The 21,978-nt window shown below is 34.5% G+C and overlaps 1 protein-coding gene across 5 annotated transcripts in view; it reads left to right on the forward strand.

Moving 5' to 3' along the window:
- LOC112991859 (transmembrane protein 161B) overlaps window positions 1–21,329 on the forward strand; it is a 45,931-nt gene extending 24,602 nt beyond the window's left edge. For 2 of the 5 annotated variants that reach the window (XM_026114668.2, XM_026114661.2), the window contains exons 6-12: window positions 2,194–2,345; window positions 2,904–2,964; window positions 4,742–4,882; window positions 8,430–8,543; window positions 9,709–9,883; window positions 12,088–12,184; window positions 13,055–21,329. In XM_026114668.2, coding sequence (XP_025970453.1) covers window positions 2,194–2,345; window positions 2,904–2,964; window positions 4,742–4,882; window positions 8,430–8,543; window positions 9,709–9,883; window positions 12,088–12,184; window positions 13,055–13,332 — 1,018 coding nt within the window. In that variant the 3' untranslated portion in view covers window positions 13,333–21,329. The remainder of the gene's footprint in view (window positions 1–2,193; window positions 2,346–2,903; window positions 2,965–4,741; window positions 4,883–8,429; window positions 8,544–9,708; window positions 9,884–12,087; window positions 12,185–13,054) is intronic. The other 3 variants (XR_010386233.1, XM_026114678.2, XM_026114687.2) reach the window with 3 other exon arrangements.
- The last annotated feature ends 649 nt before the right edge of the window (window positions 21,330–21,978 follow it).

The following is a 21,978-nucleotide window of genomic DNA, read 5'->3' on the forward strand; positions in this document are numbered from 1 at the left end:
TACATGAATACTTCTCTGCATATAGGTGAAATACAGCAATACATATACTAAATGTGTGCTGCTTAATGAGGTATAGTATTGCATAATCATATGCTTTCATGAGAGATTAACAGATGGCAGTTGAAATGTTCTATTGAATAGATCCCCTAAAATGGATTTTCACGTACTCTGCATCCTAAAATACACTTCCAGTATTTAAAAAAGTACAAATATAAATGACTATGTTATGATGTAGTGGGAAAATGTGTATAGTTTACACAGTCTTTTTTTTCCCTCTTCCTTTTTTTGGTTTTTCAAAGCAAGTAATATCTGGAGCGATCTCCAAGTATTTTATTTAAATATGAGCTTGATACCACTTGCCATTTGGAAAAAAACAATTATAATAGGCTGCAGATTATATTAATAAGAGTTGACAATGTATTATGAAAAATGTACTGTATAGTTTTGGAGCTAATTATGTTTAGAAATGCATTAAAAATGAGAATATTCAATGAACGTTTTTTAAACAGCTCGATAACAGAGCAGGCAACCTCGTAGATGTTCATATTGTGGCGCTGGGGTTACATGAAAGGGCTGAAGGTATACCAGAGCATATAGTCTTTTTTCAGAATGGGAAAGGAATAGATTGTATTTGCTAGATAAAACTAAATGTGCTGTTAGTTGAGTGATTAGTTTTGATAGCTGAAAGATCTTAAACACATGCACATGAAAGTAGAGAAACACAAGTTTCATCTTTTCTTATGTTTCTTAGGAAATAGTCACGTAACAATCTAAGCATCAATGCCGTGCCGCTGGTCTCTGTTTCTTATAAGTCAGGTCTGCAGTCCCTGTGAAGAGAAGTTTTCATATTTAAGAAGTTTTAACCTGTTATTGCTAGAAGTGCCTGTTCTCTGTACGCCTGCTGTCTCCTGCCCTGCCTCTGCAAACACCGCACAAAGTTACTCTATCTGCTGCTTGAATATCTGCAGCTGTCTGAGAAAACTCTTTGTGTAAAAACAGAATTTTTTTTTTTTAAATAAATGTCAGGAAAAGACAAAATAGATTTTTTGTTTTAGAACCACTGAAAGGTTAAGTTTTTGCTGCTTCTAGTAATCATCATGGTCTGAAGATTAAGAAAAGGAAATCTAATTGAAAGGATACAGACTTTTATAAGACAAATCAGAGGTTCATCATTTAAGAAAGCTCAGCAGACATTTGAGAGAAAAGCTTTTGGGTTAAATACTTTTTGTGTGTTTCTGTGTTTCTTTTTTTCCCCTTAGTTTATAAACAAACAAGCTCTCTGTCCTCACCTTAAGTCTCATAAAATGTCTAGCCTTTAAACCAGGAGGGAGGACAAAATTCGATGCCTGAATTTTTCAGGGAAAAAATACTGGGATGTGTGTGAGGAGGAACACCTTTCTACCTTTTTCTTCCCAAAGAAACAAAAAGCTCGTTTTGTTATATACATGTATTTTTGTGTGTGGGTGGATGTGTATGTCCACATTCACATACAGTTAACTCAAGATTGAAGCAGTGTTTTGACCCAAGTGATTTCAGTAACAAACATGCAGTGATTTGAATGATGCTGTATTTTTGCTTTTGAACTCTGGATTTTTGTTTCTGCAGAATCTTGAATGTACCCATTTGGGGTTGTGAATTCTGGCAGAACATGAATAGCTCCACTGTGGTTTAAAAAAAATAAAATAAAGGAAGTGAATACATACCTGTGTTCAGTGTTGTTATACTCAAAAGTAGTGTTTTGAATTTTGAAATTAAAATACATGAAATCTTGAGTTGTGCAGCCAATGAAATATTTTTCATTTAGCTTGATGTTTTATATTGAAGATGTACTTGTCTTGTTTTGGTATAACTTCTGTAAGTTATTATAATTATGACATAACTGGTTTAATTTTCCCTGGTTGATAGTGAATGTTGTCATATTTGGCTATCAGTGAGCCTAAATCGAAACAAAGCTATATTCCAGAATAGTGTATTCCTAGCTATCCATTATGTGATTGTGTGTCTCTGCTTATTAAACTTTCCCAATACTGTAAAGCGTAACTAACCTCAGATTGCCCTAATATGTATTTTTTTTTTTTTTTTAACATTTGTGCATCTTGGAACAATCTTAGTATAGCTGACCAAAATACAGTGTTAAAATTCTTAAATATAGTTATTTTATAAATTCTTTTCCTTGACCTTTTTCTTGTATAGTAAGATACTGTTTTCATTGACCACCCATTATTTCAAAGTAGAGGATGGAGGTGAAAGATCAGTGTGTGTCACCTTTGGCTTTTTCTTCTTTGTGAAAGCAATGGCAATTCTGATTGTGACAGAAAATTATCTAGAATTTGGACTGGAATCAGGTAACTACTTTCTTCAGTGTTTGCAATAGCGCTATTGATTGCATGTCCTGAAAATTTAATTTTAAGCCTTTAGGTGTGTTTGAGAATATTTGTATTCAAATGAACCCTGTGATACACTTTTAGGAAATCTTGCTTTGGAATATGGATTCTGAAGGATATTCTATATATTTTCCCTGCTTTGTTTTAAATAGTATAGTCTTTGCCTAGATTGCTTGTTTTGTTAATTATATTTGCCTTCTAGTTTTATTTTTAACCCATTTTGCTTTGCATAGTAAAGTGAAGCTCCTCTACAGAAAAAAAAAATATGTTCTTAAAAAAATTAATGTAAATTTTATTCACGTTCATGAAATGTACAAATATCAAAGAGATGTTTTCAAAGACTGCTCATGTTAATAACCAAGTTTTATTGCATTGTGGCATGCTAATTAGCACATGAAAGAGCTATGCTAGACACGAAAATTTGTTTCAAAGATGCTAGGTAACAGAACATTTTATTTCAAATAAGAGATTCTGTGTTTGTACTGTGATTAAATACATATAATATATGTCTCTCTGCAGGATTCTCAAATTTTTCAGAAAGTGCTATGCAGTTTCTTGAAAAGCAGGGTTTGGAATCCCAGTAAGTTTCTGGAAATATATTGATTTTCATTATGTTGCATTAATAATTGAACCACTTGGATTTTCTTAGCAAGCATTTGTGTTGCATGCATTGCTTTCATATATGCTAGTACTCTTGTGTTAATGTGAAGGGGTAGATTAATGAAAATAATCCATCAGTATTTGCAAATAACTTAAGTTCCATACGTCTTTTCTCTTTTTAATTCTGATACAGTTTCTATCCTCACAATTTGATTGCAGGCCATGAAGTATAGTTCAAAACTATGAACCTCTTTCTCATCGTAATTCTTAAATAGTTCCGTCTTCTTTGAGAAGAGTGCTTAAATCAAGAGAGAATTTTTTTTTGCTGTTTGTGGTATGCAAGAGCATGAGAGGGCAAAAGCCTGTGATGGAGCCTGTGATAACGTCAGAATTAGAAGTAAATGTTGGCTTTAAGTCATGTTTTCAGGCGGTAATAGTATTTTCCTCTTAAGCAAATACATCTGCTTGCTATAGTACATCCAAGTTTTGCATAGACTGACAAAGGAATGCTCCATAGCTTGTGATGTTACCTATATGTACAATCACTGTCATAGACAGCCTATGTATGTTGTAAAACTGACTTCTGTTACAGTCTTTGCCTTACACGTGCTCTAAAATGCTTGTATGGGATATGTCATCACAGTGGGCATACAACTTTAAATTTCTTATTCAGAAGTTCTCAAGTATTGTATAAGAATTACAATTTTTTTTTATTTGTGAGGAACAGAAGTTTTAAATATATATAATTAGAATAGTTTGTCATTTATAGATATGGAAGTTTAATCTACTGAGGAAGAAGCCCTTAAACTGAATCCCATGTGTTTCTTAACCTTTCTTTGCTCTGTTTTTCTTAAACTATTCAGAATTTACTAACTTCTGTATTAATTTTCCTGTTAGTGCCTGTTTTCTCTCAAACTTTTGCAGTGCTTTGGCTGTTTACAGCAGTGACTGAGTTGACGATATTTCCTCTTGTTAGTTTGAATGACACAGATTAAGAAAGAATCTGAAACTTATGTGGGTCACTAGACTTGGTTTTATTCCTCTGTGATCTGTGTTTGTTATTTGCTGCTTTTTTGTCTTTTGTGTAAACAGTGGTTATTAATTCAGTAATTCAGTTGATCCTGACTTTTTTTTTCCAGTTCTATTATGTACTGAATGGATAGTTCATTAAAACAAATGATATTAGGTGCTTGGAAGAGACATGTTAATTAGTCACATGTATGTTATCAAATATGTGGATAATGGATAACTGGATTAATAACAGTTTGATGGAGCTATTTAATCAGTAAAGGTTTAATGCAAGAAGCAAAAAAGAAAAAGGAAATCCATTTTTGTCTTTGAGTAGTTAAAACTTGCCATGTATCTGTTCTTTTATTAAAAATATCATTGTTAAATTCATTTTACTAGCTAGTTTTATTAAATAACTCATTGTCAATTACAATATTACAATATAAAATTTTTCATTTTTGCTCTACTAACAAATTTAACACCTTGTAAGAGTGAGTTTAGGTTTATGTCTTCCTACACTGAAGAGCTTTCTGTTCTTTTTAATAAATAAATAGGTGACTTGATTGTTTTTTATTTAAATTTCCTTAATTGGTTATAATAATGCTAGTATTCTAGAGTAAAACCATAGAATACTGTTTGCTTTTTTGATTAAATATTAGATAATGTTAAGTTGAAAGTAGTCTCTGATTTGCCCACCCCAACTCCCCCACCCCCCTCAGAAAATGCTTATTTCCTTTCTTTTCTTTTAGGGGTCCTGTGTCTAAACTAACCTTCAAATTGTTCCTGGCTGTTCTGTGTTCACTTATTGGTGCTTTTTTGACATTCCCTGGCTTGCGACTGGCTCAAATGCATCTGGATGCTCTGAATTTAGCAACAGAAAAAATAACACAGTAAGAGAAAATATACACACATAGGTATATGCTATCCAGTCTTAAATCTTTATTTAATGTCTGAAAATAAACAAAGCAAACTATTCCAACAAGAAGGTAGTGACTGACTAAGACTTGTGTTGCTGCCTGCTTTTCATATATCCAGCAGACTTGCCACCTGCCTCTTTCTGCTCAACCTGCCCTCTGCCAGTCTGTTACATTCTTTGCCTCTTAACTAGAGTACTCTAGTAAAGTACTAGAGTAAAGGAGCACTCCTTTCCTTTCCTCCAACATGAGTGTTTCTGCTCCAACATGAGTGTTTCTACTTCCTGCTTTCTTTTCCCCATCATATTTTTTGGGAAATTCAAATAACTGTGTGGAAGAAGAGGTGCAGCCCCAACTTTTTTTTTTTTTTAATTCTTCTTTTTCCAGGTGAGCATCATGTCTTTGTTGAGGAGTTTAGGGTAAGATCCAGAGGAAAAAAATGAAAGGGAAGAAATAGCTTCAGAAAATCAGTAAACTGGAAACGCATTTAAAGGGATTCTAAAACTCAGTAAAAAGTTTTGTTAATAAATGTTGAAATTAAGTAGCATATAGGAAGCGAGTTCAACTGTCAAAAATTTTTGTCTTTAAAATGAAAGGTAAATTAAAATTGTCCTTTTCAGTATTTCTGTGTATCTTGCATTATTATGAACTAAAATATATAATAAGGGTCAGAGGTTTATACCAGCTTAAAGGAACATCTTCATTTTCAGCTGTTCTAGAGGTTGGAAATAAAATGTTTTCTTATATTTAACTATTTCTCTTCAGCATTTTCTGGTAGAGGGAGCAACTCCAAATGTCTTTCATAAATCACAACCTCTAAATATTTAGTACATGTTAATGACATTCTGCAGCGTAGGCCATTGCGATCGTTTAGTGTAGCCACTTCCATGAAACCTGTTAGACTTTCTGATGTGAATTTGTTTCATGTCCAATTATTTCTACTCAAACTGAAGTGTGTGTACATATACACACATAGTTACCCCCACCCCCAAACGCCCAGTTTAAAAATTAATCTGTGTTCAGAATGGATCCTTCAATCTTGGTAGATTATTAATTAATTAATTACTCTGTATTAGACTTGCACTCTCATTGTAGCTGAATGCATCCAGTTACAGCTGCAAACTGTTGGCTTTTGTTGCATCTGCTCCTAAGTTTCTGTCTATGTGTAGACTGTGATCAAGTCACCTCTTTAGTCTTTTATTCTTTCACCTAAGTAAATTAAACTCCTGAGCTTTTCATTTTTATAGTGTTCAGTACTTTAAAAGTTCTTGTGCCTTTTCTATAACTATCCTCTAATTTTCCAACGTCTGTCTTGATCTGTGGATCCATATCACAGGATTCTAGATCCTAGCAGAAATATAAACTGTCTGAAACAGGGCTTTTTAATCAAGAACTAAGAGGGTAATTAATATCCAGTAGTTTGGGTTTATGAAAAAAATTTCGTCTAACTTAATTTTTAGGGAAAATTGGAACAGGTTATTAAAGAAAATATTGTGCAGAACCAAGCAAATTTTTTTGAAAGTCTACCAATACTTTGCCTATTCAACTGGAACAATATAAAAATGACATTAAATGGATTAAAACTTGGTTAGATATCGATGTAATTGGGTAATACAATTATAAACAAAGAATCATTGCTGAGTGATTGTTTCTAATGGGCTCTGAAGAGATCAGTATTTGCCCTAAGTGATGTGTTTTTATCAATGAGTAGATCATTATTGACTGTTTGCAGTAGTTTGACAGTGACTAAAGGGGAGTAGTAAATGAGGATGACATGTCATTGATACAGAGCTCTCTAATTTGGGTGCAGGAAAACAATGCCTTTCCCTGCAGTCAAATATAAGGTCATACATTTGTGGACCGTGAAAGAGACAAGTCATAATTACAGAATGAGAGACTTAACTTATAGGGAGCAGTGACCAAAAAAACTGGAGGTTAGGTAAATGGTAAAATTTCAGTTCAGTAATTTGGCCAAAATGATAACCATGATTCTTTCTTACATAAATATGCAATAAGTTTTTGTGCACAATAAAATAAAAATAACCTGATGTCACTCTTAATTCCAGTAGCCTGTTTGATTTTCCTCTAGCAGCAACTTTCTTCCCTGGATGTATTTTGGAGTTCTCTTAATCTATTCGTACCACTTCCCTACACATTCACTCTTTTTTCTGAGCATGCTTCGAGTGTCTTTCAGCCTTTCTTCCTCTACTCAAATAAACAGAAAGCGATTCTTGCCACGCTTTGGCACATTCCAGTCCATTAACCCGGTAGGAGGTCTTAAATAAGTAGAAGCTCAGGTAAAATCCTTTTGCAAGTTATTGAAATGCTTTGGACTGTTCCTTGGTGCTGTAGTGTTCCCTAGCAACACTGCATAACTAGCAGTGCTTCTTTTTTCCTATGAAACCAATGATTTAAACTGTGTGGTGACATCTTCTGAAACATGCAAATATTTTAATGGGTTTAGGAAGCTTGATAGTTTGAAATCAGTAAGGTCTTGTGTTTTTAGAATAATTTGATTACTTCATTATTTTCTCTATAGTGTGGAAGCAGTCTGGCTGGAGATGGAAATATAGACAGGCTGAAGCTGTTAGTGAGGAAGTGCTACTAGCACAACACCATATCTGCAGCACTGAAGTCTTTAACTGTGTTTTCATTTCATTTGAGTAATGCAAAATGACAGGGATGTGGGATTCAAATGATAGGGGTTCAGATGAAGAAGGATGTTAATTTCAAGAAAAACTACAGAAAACTATTTCCTCTTTTTAAATGCTAATGTCTGCTTTGTACTTAAAGAGCTTCTTCTGCATTAACTGAGTAGTCTAATATATGGGGAATACAGTGTTTTTGAAATGGAGTAGCTCTTTCTTTCTTTCTCTCTCTCTCTCTCTCTCTCTCTCTCTCTTTCTTTTTCTTTCTTTTTTTTTTTTTTGCCAGAGTATTTTTAACTGGACGCAAGTACCAAGTTCCCTTTAGTCAAGGTTCCTACATAAAAATCTTCAGTAAACTGGAAAATCTGACCTGTGAGAAGTGTTTCCCCTGGTCTGTATAGATAATGGAAATTAGTATGAGTATGTTTTTAATTAAGCAAAAAAAATTTCATTAATATAGCAGCATATGTTCCATAATTATCCATTTGAGATACTGACCTAGATTAAAATTTTAATGGCTACTGCAATTCTGTGTTATGCCATCGTATGCAAATTTTCAACAGGTGACTCTAATGTGATAGAATGCGTGTAGTTCCTTTTGGTTAGTTTGTTGGAATGTCTAAAAGCTTGATTTATTCCAAAGAGCACTTTTTTAACCACAGCCAACGTGACTTCATAGTATGTTATATTCCTGTTTTTTGAGACTTAAGTCCTACTTATAAAAATAGGAAAGTAATTTTCTTATTTTACCTTTCCTCAGTATTTTAAAATTGGACTACTCCTTTTGAATCTGTACCACCAGTTTCAACAGAATGGTAATTTTCTGTATTTAATAACTCCCCTTTCCCTTCCCTCCCCTTTTTTTCTTCTTTCAGAACATTGCTACATATAAACTTCTTGGCGCCTTTACTTATGGTTCTACTGTGGGTAAAACCAATCACTAAGGACTACATTATGAACCCACCTTTGGGCAAAGAGAGTGTTCCTTTGTAAGATTCCCTTTAAAAATTCTTTCTGGAGTGTTTAGAATAAAACCATGAGTGCAAGTAGTATTCTGTAAAAGTTATAACAACGCAAGAGACTTAAAATTCTTGGTGTGACTAGTATCCATCTTGAAAGGTACTGCAGAAATTCCAGCTGAGCTGTAAAGGGCTTCTGTAATTAAGGAAGAATGTGAATTAGTTGCAGAGTGTTAAACCTGATTAAGAAAGGTAAGGCTATGGTTCCCAAAGAGCTGCTGTCTTCTGGCATCTGCTTGGTGGAGTTCTGCCCTGTTCTTTCTAGGGGCAGAATACTACTTTATTGCCAGCATCTAATACCTTACATCTTACTTAGAGGTGTAAGAGAGAAGTCACTTCACTGAAGACAATTGAGATACATTGGTATGAGAACTGACCTAAGGCTCTTAGTACCATGAGATTTGTCTTAAGATCTATGTGTAGATGAAATGCATATGAAATTTGATAGCTAAAATATTTAAAAGCATATAAGAGAGAATTTTCAGGAAGAACAGTATCTGAAATTAATATTGTATAAGTAGCATAGGTGATTGTCATTGTCATTTTATTAATCTAGATAATTTAATTCAAAATAGTAAGACTACTGACTTGAAACTAATGTGATTGGTTGTCACTTTTATTGCTTTCTAGGTTTAAAAGATGCTTTTAAGATAACTCTCTGACCACTGAGCTATTATGTAAAATGTTGAAAATGTAAAATTTTTGTGTTTCCATTTCATTTTTCAGTTTTTCTTAAAATGAGAGTTGTGCTATAGCAATGTATCTAAGGTGGCTGAAGTACGCATCAGGTATCTACAAGTATATATCTCAAAACTTGAATTATCTGAAAGAGCTTGTTTTTAGCATCCTGTCTTCATTACTCAGAATTCAAGCATTTAAGAGTGTTCTTGTTTGCATATTGCATACAAATAGGTACTAATTTGGATCCAATACTAAAACAGGGCTACCAAGAAGTACCAGTAAAAGGGGGGGGGGGGGGGTGAGTATTACTTGCACATGAACTCCATAACTGTGAATTGTGTGTTAAGTATTTTTGACATTATGCTTGAAGATTTCTTTACAGATAATACAAACAAATAACTCTCTAGTGGTAGGTGACCTTTGGAAAACAACAGTACCGTTCTTTTATCCGCAGAATGTCAGAAGATATGTTTGACACCATGCGGTTGTGGATTATAATCCTGTTGTGTGCTTTACGGTTGGCTATGATGCGCAGTCATTTACAGGCCTACCTGAATTTAGCACAGAAATGTGTGGATCAGATGAAAAAGGAAGCTGGCAGAATAAGTACAGTTGATTTACAGAAAATGGTAAGTGTAACGGCATTAAGCTTGTATGTATTTGGAATGCTCTGTCTGTGCAAATTTTTTTAATAGGAAAACAAACAGCTAGTTTGTTGTGTCTTTGTGGCACCAGAGCTGAAATCTGAATGAAGCTTCCTAAACTATATCCCTTATAAAAATGGCACCATTACAAAGAAATTCTGGAAATCAAAATATGCAGAGATGTGTTGTCCGTATTATACAGATGCTTTGTCTTAAGTTGTTCATCCATTGTTGTTCTAAGAGATCCCTTCATGAAATATTCTTTACAAATATTTTGGCAAGCCTTGTACTTATCTTGATGATTGCTTCTGCTAAGCATGAATAGAACCTGGCTAGTGTGTAGGGTGAGTGGTGATTTGTAGTTATAGCATGGAAAAAAGCCCAGGTTTTGATAGAATTGCAAAATACCTCAACTGTGATTTTTAAATTGGGGTAAAGTTTAAGATAGGATGGTTGTATTTTGGGATAAAATGAGGCAGGTTTAGTTCTGTAAGACTGCTCTCAAATGCACCAGCCTAGAAACAAAACTGTCTGCCTATCTTGTTACTGTGGCAAGTAGTAAAAAGGAAATATTTGAGTTGCTAGGTTTTTTTGTTTTTTCTTTTTTATCAACAAGCTGAATAGGCAGAATTTTTTTTTTTTAAGCTTGCTATAAAATAATAAAATGCTGTTGCATGTTGCCTGCAAAATAAACTTACATTTCTGGTCTTTCATGATAGTGGTACCCGATAATCTTTAATCTTGCTGAGTCAGAGTATGTTTCTGAAGGAGTATAGAAGTATGTCATAGGATGGAGCTTCTTCTCTGTTTTTAGATCCTCCCTACTTCTTATAATCTTATATTTGTCTCCACAAATATGTTAAGGTTGTAAATAAACTGTGCAGTAGTTATTTCAAATATTTATCTACAAACAAAGTTGACTAGCACTGGGCTTCAGAAAAACAGTTAGGAAGTACAGCTAGCAGCAGCTGGCTATGACAGAACTGTTGTAGTTGTTGTGAATGCATAATTTAGTTTGGGGAGATTTCATGTTATCTAAAAAATGGGAATGTCTTCTCTATGTGGAGCTTCCTAAATCTGTTTATCCAGTAAGAAGCCCAAGGCCACAAAATCCTGTCTTGTTTTACTAGCTTTCTTTTCTTCTGATGCTTTTGCCAGTAAAGTCCTTCTTATCTGTCTGTCTGTGCTGGTCATTACTTTCCTATTTGCTCTTGTAAAATAATTGATGCCATATGATAAAAATATTTTTGTCTCATGCTTCTTCTGTCAGTGTTTTACTACTTTGTTTTCGTCATGTTAGTTTTTGATGCTTGCTCATCTCAAAGCCCTTTGAGGTTTTAAAGCTATTTCCAAAAATGTCATGTCTGCCTTCATCTTTTTTGCCACCCTGTATTCTGTTCTTTTCTAAAATCCAGTTAACTTTATTTCATTGCTTGCTTGCTATTGATTTTATGACTTTTTTTCCGTCTTTATTTGATCTAGTCTTTTAGGTCAACAGCTTATATAAAATATGTAATGTAACAATCTTGAGAAAGATGGAACAGATTGGGAGCAGGAGGAGGGATAAATCTGAGTGTGTTTCAATGAACCATAATGTGTATCTGAAATAAAGACCATTTAAATGCTTTGTTATTGATTAACTACTAATGAAAAATCCCCTTGTCTTTGTTTTTAAAGTATTGGTATTTCACATTTGGAAATCTTACAAATACCTCACTTTGAAAAGGCATTGGAATATTAACCAAAATTCGATTTACTTTTGATGAGGCTTTGGGCTGTGACTACTACTTCATTTCTGAAATGGAATTTGAACTCTAAAAATTAACCATATATTTATCTTTGAGATGGCTTAGCAAAATTCTAAGTGTATTGAAATATGAAGCTTTGAATGATAATTTTTAGTTAGCATAAGCAAAATTAATCTTGTTTAACAGAACCTGATATTTGTAATTATTTTCTTTCAGTATTTCCTCTTAGGATTTCACGTCCTGCAACTAGAACTCATTTTAGGGATAATTTCTTTATTAGGCCTTTTAACATACCAAAACATGCTAGAAAGCTTTTAAAATAGTTTTTGTTTTTTCCATAGGAATATTTTTTAAATAATTACCTGTTTTTTCCTAAACATGTACATAAAGGTTTGCTTTGGTCGCCCAGAATTCATGAGTTACTTTTTTCTGTTTTCCCAGGTGGCTCGGGTTTTCTATTATCTTTGTGTTATTGCACTGCAGTATATTGCACCGTTGGTAATGCTCCTTCACACAACTCTGCTATTAAAAACACTAGGTAGGCAAAATTTGATGAACAAAAATGTGTTTTGTTCTATATAGGGCTTTTATATTTTCAGTCTGCTAAAGAGAATTGGAAGGTATGGGTACTCATAACAGGGAAATACTTTGCTGTTTCCTGCCATTTAAAACTAACTGACAAACAACTTTTAAGCTGTGCTCATCTATTGCTGTTTTTGACATCTTTCAACAATATGCTAATTTGATTTATTTCTGATAAGTTATTTAATACAAATTAATACAAATTAAGCTGTTTACCTTCATTGAAATATTCATCTGCTTAAAAGTACTTTAAAAATGAGCTATGAAGAGCATTGTTGATTTAACCTTGTGAATATCTGTTAATTGTTTTTTCAATTTTTCAATCTTCAATGAACTTTTTGAACACAAGCTATAAGGTACAGGGTTTATTTCATTATTGGGAGATCTGCTGTCACTCTGGGTTTTTTCTTCTCTTTCTTGTGAGGGATGTCTTTCACAGCCTACCACGCAGTGGTGGCATTCATTTTGCCAAATGTCAACAGAAAGAAATAGGCATTATTAGGCTGTGATTCATTCCATCCTAAAGTAGACATCTACAACTGGTGAGATGAATCACACCCAGCACTGACAGGGGTCCCAACGCAACTGGTTCACATGTAAATGTCAGGATGTCAAAAGGTAAGATGAATCCTACCCTAATGGCTTGTTAGTATTAGCAGAAAGCCATGTGGATGGATACAGTTAGTATTTACTAAGTTATGAGTAAAATTTTCCAATTTTTATATGTGGAAAAAAATATATAAGATGATCTATGGAGTTGATAGAAATAGCAGAACTTAAAGTCTAGTTCTACAAATATCTTATCTGTCACTCTGTTTTTTAACAGGTAACTATTCTTGGGGCATCTATCCAGAATCTAATTCTGACACTCCAGTAGAAAACAGTCCACTTCCCAGTTCGGTTTATTCTGAGTCTCCATCTGCTGATGGAAAGATGAAAGTAACTGTAGTACAGATAACAATGGCTTTGGGAAGCCTAAAGAATATTTTCACTCCTCTCCTGTTCCGGGGACTCCTGTCTTTCCTCACCTGGTGGATTGCTGCTTGCCTCTTTTCCACGAGCCTTTTTGGGCTTTTCTATCACCAGTACCTGACCGTGGCGTGAACTGAGCAGCTGGCAGAGCAAGTGTGAGGTCAAATTCTAGATACAAACCCAGGTACCCAAGAGGAGATGAAGAAAAAAGAAAACTATATATGAAGAGAAAACATATCAGAATTTATTCTTAAACACTTCCTCTGCGTTCTCAGGGTGAATATTCTTACAATGTTTAAAATCAGAACTGGGTTTGTTACTGTTGTTACCCGAATGGTAGGTAACTCATCGAATTATGGTTTGGGGACTGACTAACATTATTGTGTGGCTGGTATCAGTGGGCATGTTGAAAAGATAACACCTTTGAGTATGTTGGTTTCCACAAACAGCAAGCCACCCTCAAAACTTTGTATTTCAAGAATCGGAGTCAGTGTCTGAACTGTGCTACTAGGGTGCTGGCTCTGCTGATGGTGGCTGCCTACTGAGTAAAATCTTGAAACTGAGCCATAAGGTGAAAGGGGAGGGGGAGAGGAGATGAAAAGAAAAACTTCTGTTGGAAAGCTATTGATCACTTTTCCCCATGGAAGATGAAGTAATCCAACAGGACAGGAGAGATACTGTATATTACAGTAAAGAAAGTTATATAACATTTAAATTTAGCATAGGAAGCGATGTGTAGATCGGGCAGGTATTGCTGCCTAAATATATGCAGGAGTGCTTGTGCAGTGGGAGAGGTGTTATAAAAATATATATTTTTGCAGTCCCTGCAGTCATTTTGAAGTACTGGCCGTGTGTATTGGTGCTAATATTGATCCACAGATTCCATTTGGGTCTTTTAAATTTCTTCTTTTCAGGTAATAGATAAATTCCATTGAATTCACAAAATAATTGAAGTAGATTAGTGATACCAGTCAAACATTTCAAAACAAACCAGTTTAATCCTGCTGACTGAGAGTGTATGTATCTGTGTAATGTACATATAAATATATATTATATATTAAATATATAATATATATATGAAACCTATAAAATATTGAATCTTTATTTTAAATTACTGAATGTATGTTACAAGGCAGTGGGACAGGGATATATGTGTATCTAGTAATTTCAAGATCCCTTTTGAAATGAAAATTAAAATTTTTTTGAAAGTTCAGTTTGAAAGGGCTATTTGTTTTTGGTGCCTCTACAAAGGTACTTAACTATACTAACTAACTTTTGCTATTTTCGAAGAAAAGATCCACTTAAACTGTTGAAATTTCTGCTCTGTCAGATCATCATCTTTTGCCAGATTAATCTTTAACTTGGCCATATAGTAACGACTAATGTCTTTTTGGCTTCAGAAATAGATTTTCTGTACAATAAAACAGATATAGTAAGGAGGAGCAAAGCATCGACATTACAAGTTTTGTTTAGTTGATAGGATAGATACTAAGTATAGAAACATTGGGAAGCAAACTAGAATGACAATGTTTCGGATGTTTTCTGTAATCAGAAAACAGGAATGGAAACTTAAATGGAGTAGCTTTTTTTTAATAAGCTGATGGGAGTTCTTGGTGTTTTTAATATTGCCTATTTTTTATGTTACTGTTCTTTTTCTCTTGAAACTGTGTAAAGCTTTGGCATATAATAAGCATTTATAAATGGAAAAGCTTAACAAGTATTTAATCTGTTGCAAACCTACCGTATGGGAAAACAAAGTGTCAATGGATGCAGAAAGTTAAGGATGTAAGTTGGTGATAACTGTCCTGCTACTTTGAAAGCCTTTAAAGTTATTTATTAGTTTATTAAATTGCATTTACTGATACTGGGAGAAGGCTTGCATACACCAGCTAGTACCTAGTGCATGCGTTTGGGATATCTGAGAACACCTTGCATGATTCTAGCAGTTTCATTGCAGTATAGTATTTCAGTGCTACTGGTGCTGCAAGCTTCATTTTTTACACCAGCTTTTCATAACTAATGGTGACGAAGGCTTGGCTGTATGAATTGGCTAAATAATATTTTACTTCAGAGATTCAAATCTTGAAACATTCCCAGGAAATGTCAATTCAGATTAGTAGAATGTTAAAATATGACAGGTTCAGCAGTACTGGACCTGCTTTCTGTTAGTTTGAGATATTAATTACATTACTAATCATATAAGGCCAGGTTTTTAAGTGGTTATAGTTAGGCATCCAAGTTTTGTTCAGCGAAAATACCCACAATATAGTGCAGTTTTATTCTGATTGTGAACTTTGCCCAGAAAGCTCGTTAGATTAGATGTAACCTATCATTGCAATCTGAAGGATAGAAATGAACTGTAGATACTGGAGAAAATTTCAAAATAATGTTAGGAAAGCTACTTTTCTGTTAAGAGATACGGTTTCTGTTGCTATAGACTTTTTATTTTGAAAGCTCATAATTGAAAACAAGCTGTATTTATATAAAATCAGCAAGTTTTCAGCAATTCAGCAAAGGTAGTTGATTGTGTTGTAGTTGAGCCTAACTGAACTTTTGATAAGTATATATGCTGTCTTATTCTTCAGAGGTCATGCTGATCATACTGCAAATACGCACCTGGATGTTGCTGACATTAAGATCATCACTTCTGGCCATTGCTGCTCCACAGAACTTAATCGTTGACCTTCTGGTCAGAAGTTGGATCTGAGTAGGAGATGGTCGGTCTTTGGATTCATTTAATCCTTACATGAGTCCAGGAGGCTTATTTAAAAACTACAATGTAGCAATAAACGTCTTTGAAATGTGAGGTGACACAGGAATTAGAGGGAGAATACTGCTCTGATGGTGAGCAGTACTTTGTACAACTGCCTGATATGCTCAGAAGTGACTTGCAAAGAAAAATAGCAGGCTTGATAGTCCTGACTTCACATATATTATGTAAGCTTCAAAGAAGTATCTGCTCACTTCTTTAGTAAGTTACTTTAAAACAGCAGCCAGCAAATGCGTTTTTCTTTCAGAACTTTATCAGCACAAGGCAGGGAGAGGGAAGTAGCTTACAGAAATGAAAAAGCAGGTAAAACCTGATTCAGAAGGTGGTAGTTTTTATTCAGGATTCTTAAGCAGTTTGTTTTGCTTTTTCCCCCACTGCTTGCTTAATTTCTTAGAATTTTTAAAAGAAAAGATGCCTTTGTCAAAGAATCGACATTTCTTCCTTCCTTCCTCCATTTCAGTCTCCCTTTCTCCCTCCAGTAATGTGCTTGTTAGCCTGACTCTCTTTCCTATCCACAGCTTTCTCTAAGTTAGGAACTCATTGTGGTTTAGAACTGACCTGGCTAAATTAAATTCTATTTTGATTTTCATTGTTTTGGTTTTGATTTAAATTAATCTGTCTGTGAAGGATTAGTTCCTTCAAACAGTTTAAATAACTTTGAATTCTAGCTGAAATATGAATAGCTAAACACAAACTTGTTATCGGTTGGTTACACACTGCACTCCGATTTATAGCGGAAGTCCCTTTAGACAAAGTATTAGGATAGCGATAAATCCAAGTCTTCCAGCAAGATTCAGGGAAGGCCAAACATAATCCTGGCTATTTCTGAGCTTAGAGAAAATGATTAGGAAGAAGAGAAGGGATTGCAACAAGCCTGTTCTTTCACTTTGTGGGCACTTTTCAGTATTCTCAGGTAGCACATGTCCTCTTTTGATACCTTACCAAGCCTTAGGGTTTCCTAGTTGTTGAAGGGACTGTGATAAATTCAGCTGCATGGTTTTTTTTCCTATTTATTTGTCTTTCTGATCTCTCTTGCGTAAGAATCAACAGATAAAGCAACAAGTGAAAAAGCAAGTAGTATCTCAGTGCAAGGGAACATCCCTGTACAGAAGGACATGCTTTAGAAAATTCATTTATATGGCAGTTGTTCTTCAACTTTTTGGTCACAAATACTGGAAGACATGAGAGCAGAGATGCCTGTTTTCCCAGATTATAAAGTCAAACTCATCTGTGAACAAAAATGCCATCGAGATGTATCAACATTGCAGTTAGCTAACATAACTTCAGAATGTAATGTGGTTAGTGAGTACAGAAATTCTAACTAACCTCACAGGAATAATTAAAAGTTTTGCACTTTGTCACAGTAACTACAGCTAACTGCTAATAGAGGTCTTGGATTTAATGCATAAAAAATAATAAAAGTATATAGTCCTGAAACCTGTTATTTAAGTCTTAGATATGTTGGAAAGCTCTACAAAGTAGAAGGCCTTATACCTTTTTATTCTTAAAGGCCTCCCTTTTCCTGTTGAACATTAACCTGGTCTTCCTGAGAAGATTTTTGACCAGATACAAAATGCTATACTTCATGTTTTGAAATACGACACAGTTTGTGCATTTATTTGTTAGTTGGAAAAACTAAATTCAACCTCACACTTAATTTTGTCCCTACAAAGTTACTGAAATATTTTACTTAAGATGAAAAAATTAAGTGCACAGTAAAAATGGAAAATCTTGAATAAAAACGAGGCCAAAGAAAATAGTGTGTTCTGTTGGAGAAATCTTTCTGTTATGTCTGAGTAAAATCTTAACAGAGGAAGGCAACAGCAGGTCACTTGTATCCTAAATCAAACATTAAAGGTGAATGTTTACCATAATGAGTAAGACTTATTTTCAGCATCTGCAGCCTAAGTCTTAAATCCCAAATGATAAATTAAGAGCAGTATTTTGACCATACTGATACTTACTCCAGAGAAGGTACAGGCAGCAAGTATTGCAGCCAAATGCTAGATATAGTTAAGCAAGCTGATGTAGGGTATCAGTCTATACTTCAGAATTACATTTGTGCAACTTTTACTTTAAAAAGGTCTGCCATGCTTTGGGGCTTTGGCAGTGCATGTGCTGAAGTTGGTGGCATATCTAATCTTCATTCCTAATATTAGACAGAAAGGTCTTCATCCTCTGTGGGGGAGATGGTGAGGCCAAGATGTTACTCGAAGGCTGCTTTTACTGACATCTGTATATGCTGTACTTAACTTTTTGAAGTATCCCATGTTGACTGCCAGGAGAGTAATGCTACACTGGACATTGTTTTGCATGCCAGTGTGTATGTAGTTTTATACCTTGGTTTCAATGGCATTTTTAATGGAAATTATTTTTAATTCTGATATCATGGATCACCTTTTCATTTTTTTAATTAATATCAGTGCCTGCAACTAGAACTCAAGTATTTCTACATTCAGATTTTTTTAAAACTTGATATTCATACTGAAGTGTTACCAAGTATGCAGTTTTATATTGAAGTGTGGTATCAACCTGTAAATACCAGACCTTTTTCAGATCACACAGCAGTCAAGATTAAAGGAGGAAATTCAGATTTGCAGTATTTCTCTCAACAACATGCTATCCTTATGACTCTGCTATTTAGAAAACTCTAATGTTTTAAAGAGTAGCTTTTTTCAAACTTCTTAGTAGTTAGCTATTTTTTATTTTATGATGCTGCTAAGTCTGTTTTAAACCTGACTTAAAATATCTTGTACTTAAAATCAACCTCTTTTCTCTTCTGTTCTTTGTAACTTTGCTTTCCTCTTATGTTCTAAGTTTCAAGAATGCATATTTACAGTATTTTTGATAAAAGGCTAGGATGAAGAAAAAATGCACCAAAAATTCTATTTTGTAAACACAATTCATGCCCATGTCATGATGTGCCAACTAATTGTTTTTCCTGTCTTCAGTCATGCCTTTGTCCTATTGTTAATGATCTTGCATGTTTTCAGTATGCAAGTTTTTCTAGGAAGAATGTAGGTGGGGAAACAGTCTGTAAATAGCAATCATAGGAAACTTAATCTATTGTTTCAGTTTTTCCATCCATTGAACAAATATTAATGTAAATATGCTATTAAATAATTTAAGCCTAAAATTTCTCTTAAGGTAGACTTGTTATAAATTGCACAGGGTACATGCTCCAGGCTGTAAATATTTTACTTTAAATATGTCTCTCTGTTGCTGGGAACATACATAAATTCAGTGTTGTTATTCTATTGTTAATGGTCTTTTTTTGTCTTTTTAAGCAAAGAACACATAACACTTCCTATTCTAGATCAAACCTAAGAACAAAGGGCTCCTCTCCCTTCATTTCAAATGGGAAGGACTCTGATTTTATTTATGTAAATTATAACTTCTTGTTTCTGCTAAATTGCTGTAAAAAATGTGGTTTTTATAGTTCCAGTTTTACAAGTATTAAGACTGGCATGCTTCACAGTGAAGATGATATCAAATGGATATTGCATTATAAACACTTGTTCTGACTAGGGTTGCGTCACCTACGATTTTAAAACAAATCTTGTTTGTGCTATGCTTTAGAGGCTCATTGGAAGTTATGAACAGGAGAGAGCAACCTCTGTCGGAAAAGCCGCGGAGCTGTTGGATTTGGAGTTGGGGTTTTGTGTTTTTGTTTGTTTTTTTTTGTTTGTTAAGCTAGTGTGGACAATACTTAGGTACAATTACTACCAATAATAAACAACCTACAGAAAAGTTACAGTCTTTGTGTACATCATAGACTAAAGTGCCTCTAGATGGTCTCTAGAAGGCATTTTAAATTCGTGCACCTACCTTTGTAGTTACCTTGCTAAGTAACAGGAGGTTGTCTTTGGAAAAGAAAAAGCAAGTGACTGCTAGACCTAAAAATGGGGCTTGCTTTGAAACTGTTGTTTTCCTAGTTTTCTGTATATAGAATGCGCATATGTGTTACGGGTTATTATGCGTTAGTGGCAAATAGGATATTGTAGAAATGTTTAATTTAGTTCGTATTACTTTAGTGATATTCTAACAGCTGTGCCCACTACCTTTTTGGTAACTTAACACCCCACTTCCACCTACATATTAGGCTTTCTTCCATTTTTTGAGTCCGAAGGACTTGCACAGCTTTGGAAGGGCTGGCTTTGACAAAATTTTGTAGTGGCAGCCTTGATGTTGCATATACCTCCATTCTGCAAGCTCATAGGTAACTTTAGCCCGGTAAGTAGTTCTGCTTGAGCTCGGAAAGACTGAAGTTCACCACATCCAAAGGGATGCGGGGCACAAAGTGTATGAAAGAGCCGGATTGTAACATAGCTGCCTGGGACTGAACAAAGGGGATCCAAAACAGAAAGCACAAATTATAAGTTGTATCGGTTTTTTAGAATGCTATAGGGTATCAAATAGCAAAACCTTCCCTACTTTTCAACTACTGTTTTTTTTTTTTTTCTGGAGAATGGTATGAACTGAAGATGAAATCGACTGTTCTGATTCAGCAGGAAAAAAGTGATGAAACAGTAGGTGTCTACTCTCGAATTAATTATGCATTCTAAATGTGAAGTGCTTGTAAATTGAGTTATTAATTTAAATCTACCAAAGGAAACCTTCTTAAAGGAAGACTTATAAAAACACATTGGGCTTTAAGTTCTAAAAAGTGGCTTTAGCAATCTGTACTGTATATAGTACACTGGGAAAACTTGCTCTAGTAAGCTTACTAAACGTTTCTTTGCACTATGCGTAAGAAATTATGTTGCTTATTATTTTACTGTAGAGCATTTAAGAAGCTGCTTTTGTCTTGCTTAGTGTTAGTGTATGTCAGTCAGCAGTTTACTAATGTTGGCAAAAATAGTAAGAGTTAGTTTGTAATCCAGAAAATCAAAAATCCTTTAATGGCATTAAATGCTGCAAAGTGAGAAGAGATTATACTTTTTTTTTTTATCCCCCTAGGCATTCTGTTGAGATGTTGTAATTTAACTTTGTTTTCTTTATAAAGCACAGATTATTTAAATGAAATTTAGGTTAGTTAGGTACTAATGGTATTACCACACTGACTTTAAGAGAAGCTCCAGATATTTGCTGTGTATCAACTCCCCCGTCAAGGCGCTTGGCTTTGTAAAGCATTGATCTGTGAGGCATTTCACGTCTACAGCAGTGATGATGACACAATATTTTAGCAACCGTACACCTACTCTGCATGCATTGCATTTGAGCACTGTAAAATGATGGTTTAAACTGTTTTATAGCACTTATTCTAGGTTTAAAAAAGCTTCCATTATTTTAGACAGTATTTCCCTTATTCAAAGTAAGACAGCTTCTAAAGCTGAAGGATCAATAAATGGTTATTGTATATCAGTGTAATTTCTTTTTTGTATGCTACGTCCCGCTTGTCATATAAACTTTATCTACTCAATTTCTATACTAGTCCAAAGTGAGGTGTTTGGAAACCCCTGTGGGGAATGTTTCCCCTCTTTGTTTGGAATGCAGCAGTGTGGGCACAGTCTTAATCCTATGGATAGCTGTTTGTCTCAGAAAATTTTCATTTCTGAGAGTTTCAAAATTAAATTTAGGAAATAATTTACTTCCAGGGGAAAAAGGTCTACTGTGCATAAAGGTGAGTGGAAGAACTTCCAAGTTTGACAGTGTACCCATTGGTGGATTTATCTATCACCATTCTTCTTGACTGTCACCCTTCCTGATAGGTAACCACTTAAACATGGGTTGTATTTGTAATCTTAAATAACTAAAAAAGATAAGTAATGTGTTTAAAACCACACTTCAAGGTCTCTTCTATCCGTGTCATCTATCTATCACTGTGGGACCTCCTCCTAAGAATATTTATTCCCATCCCAGATAATAGGGTGAGTTTGAGATCATGGTTAGGAGTAAGGTAGTGAGGTTTTTGTACAAACTGAAAGGAGTCCTCTCAGCCATCTGCTTTCTCCACATAAACTGTTAGGCTGGCTTGAAAACGTACAATCCTTGAAACTTTACAGGAG

Source organism: Dromaius novaehollandiae, chromosome Z (genome assembly GCF_036370855.1).
Source record: "Dromaius novaehollandiae isolate bDroNov1 chromosome Z, bDroNov1.hap1, whole genome shotgun sequence".
Classification (NCBI taxonomy): domain Eukaryota; kingdom Metazoa; phylum Chordata; class Aves; order Casuariiformes; family Dromaiidae; genus Dromaius; species Dromaius novaehollandiae.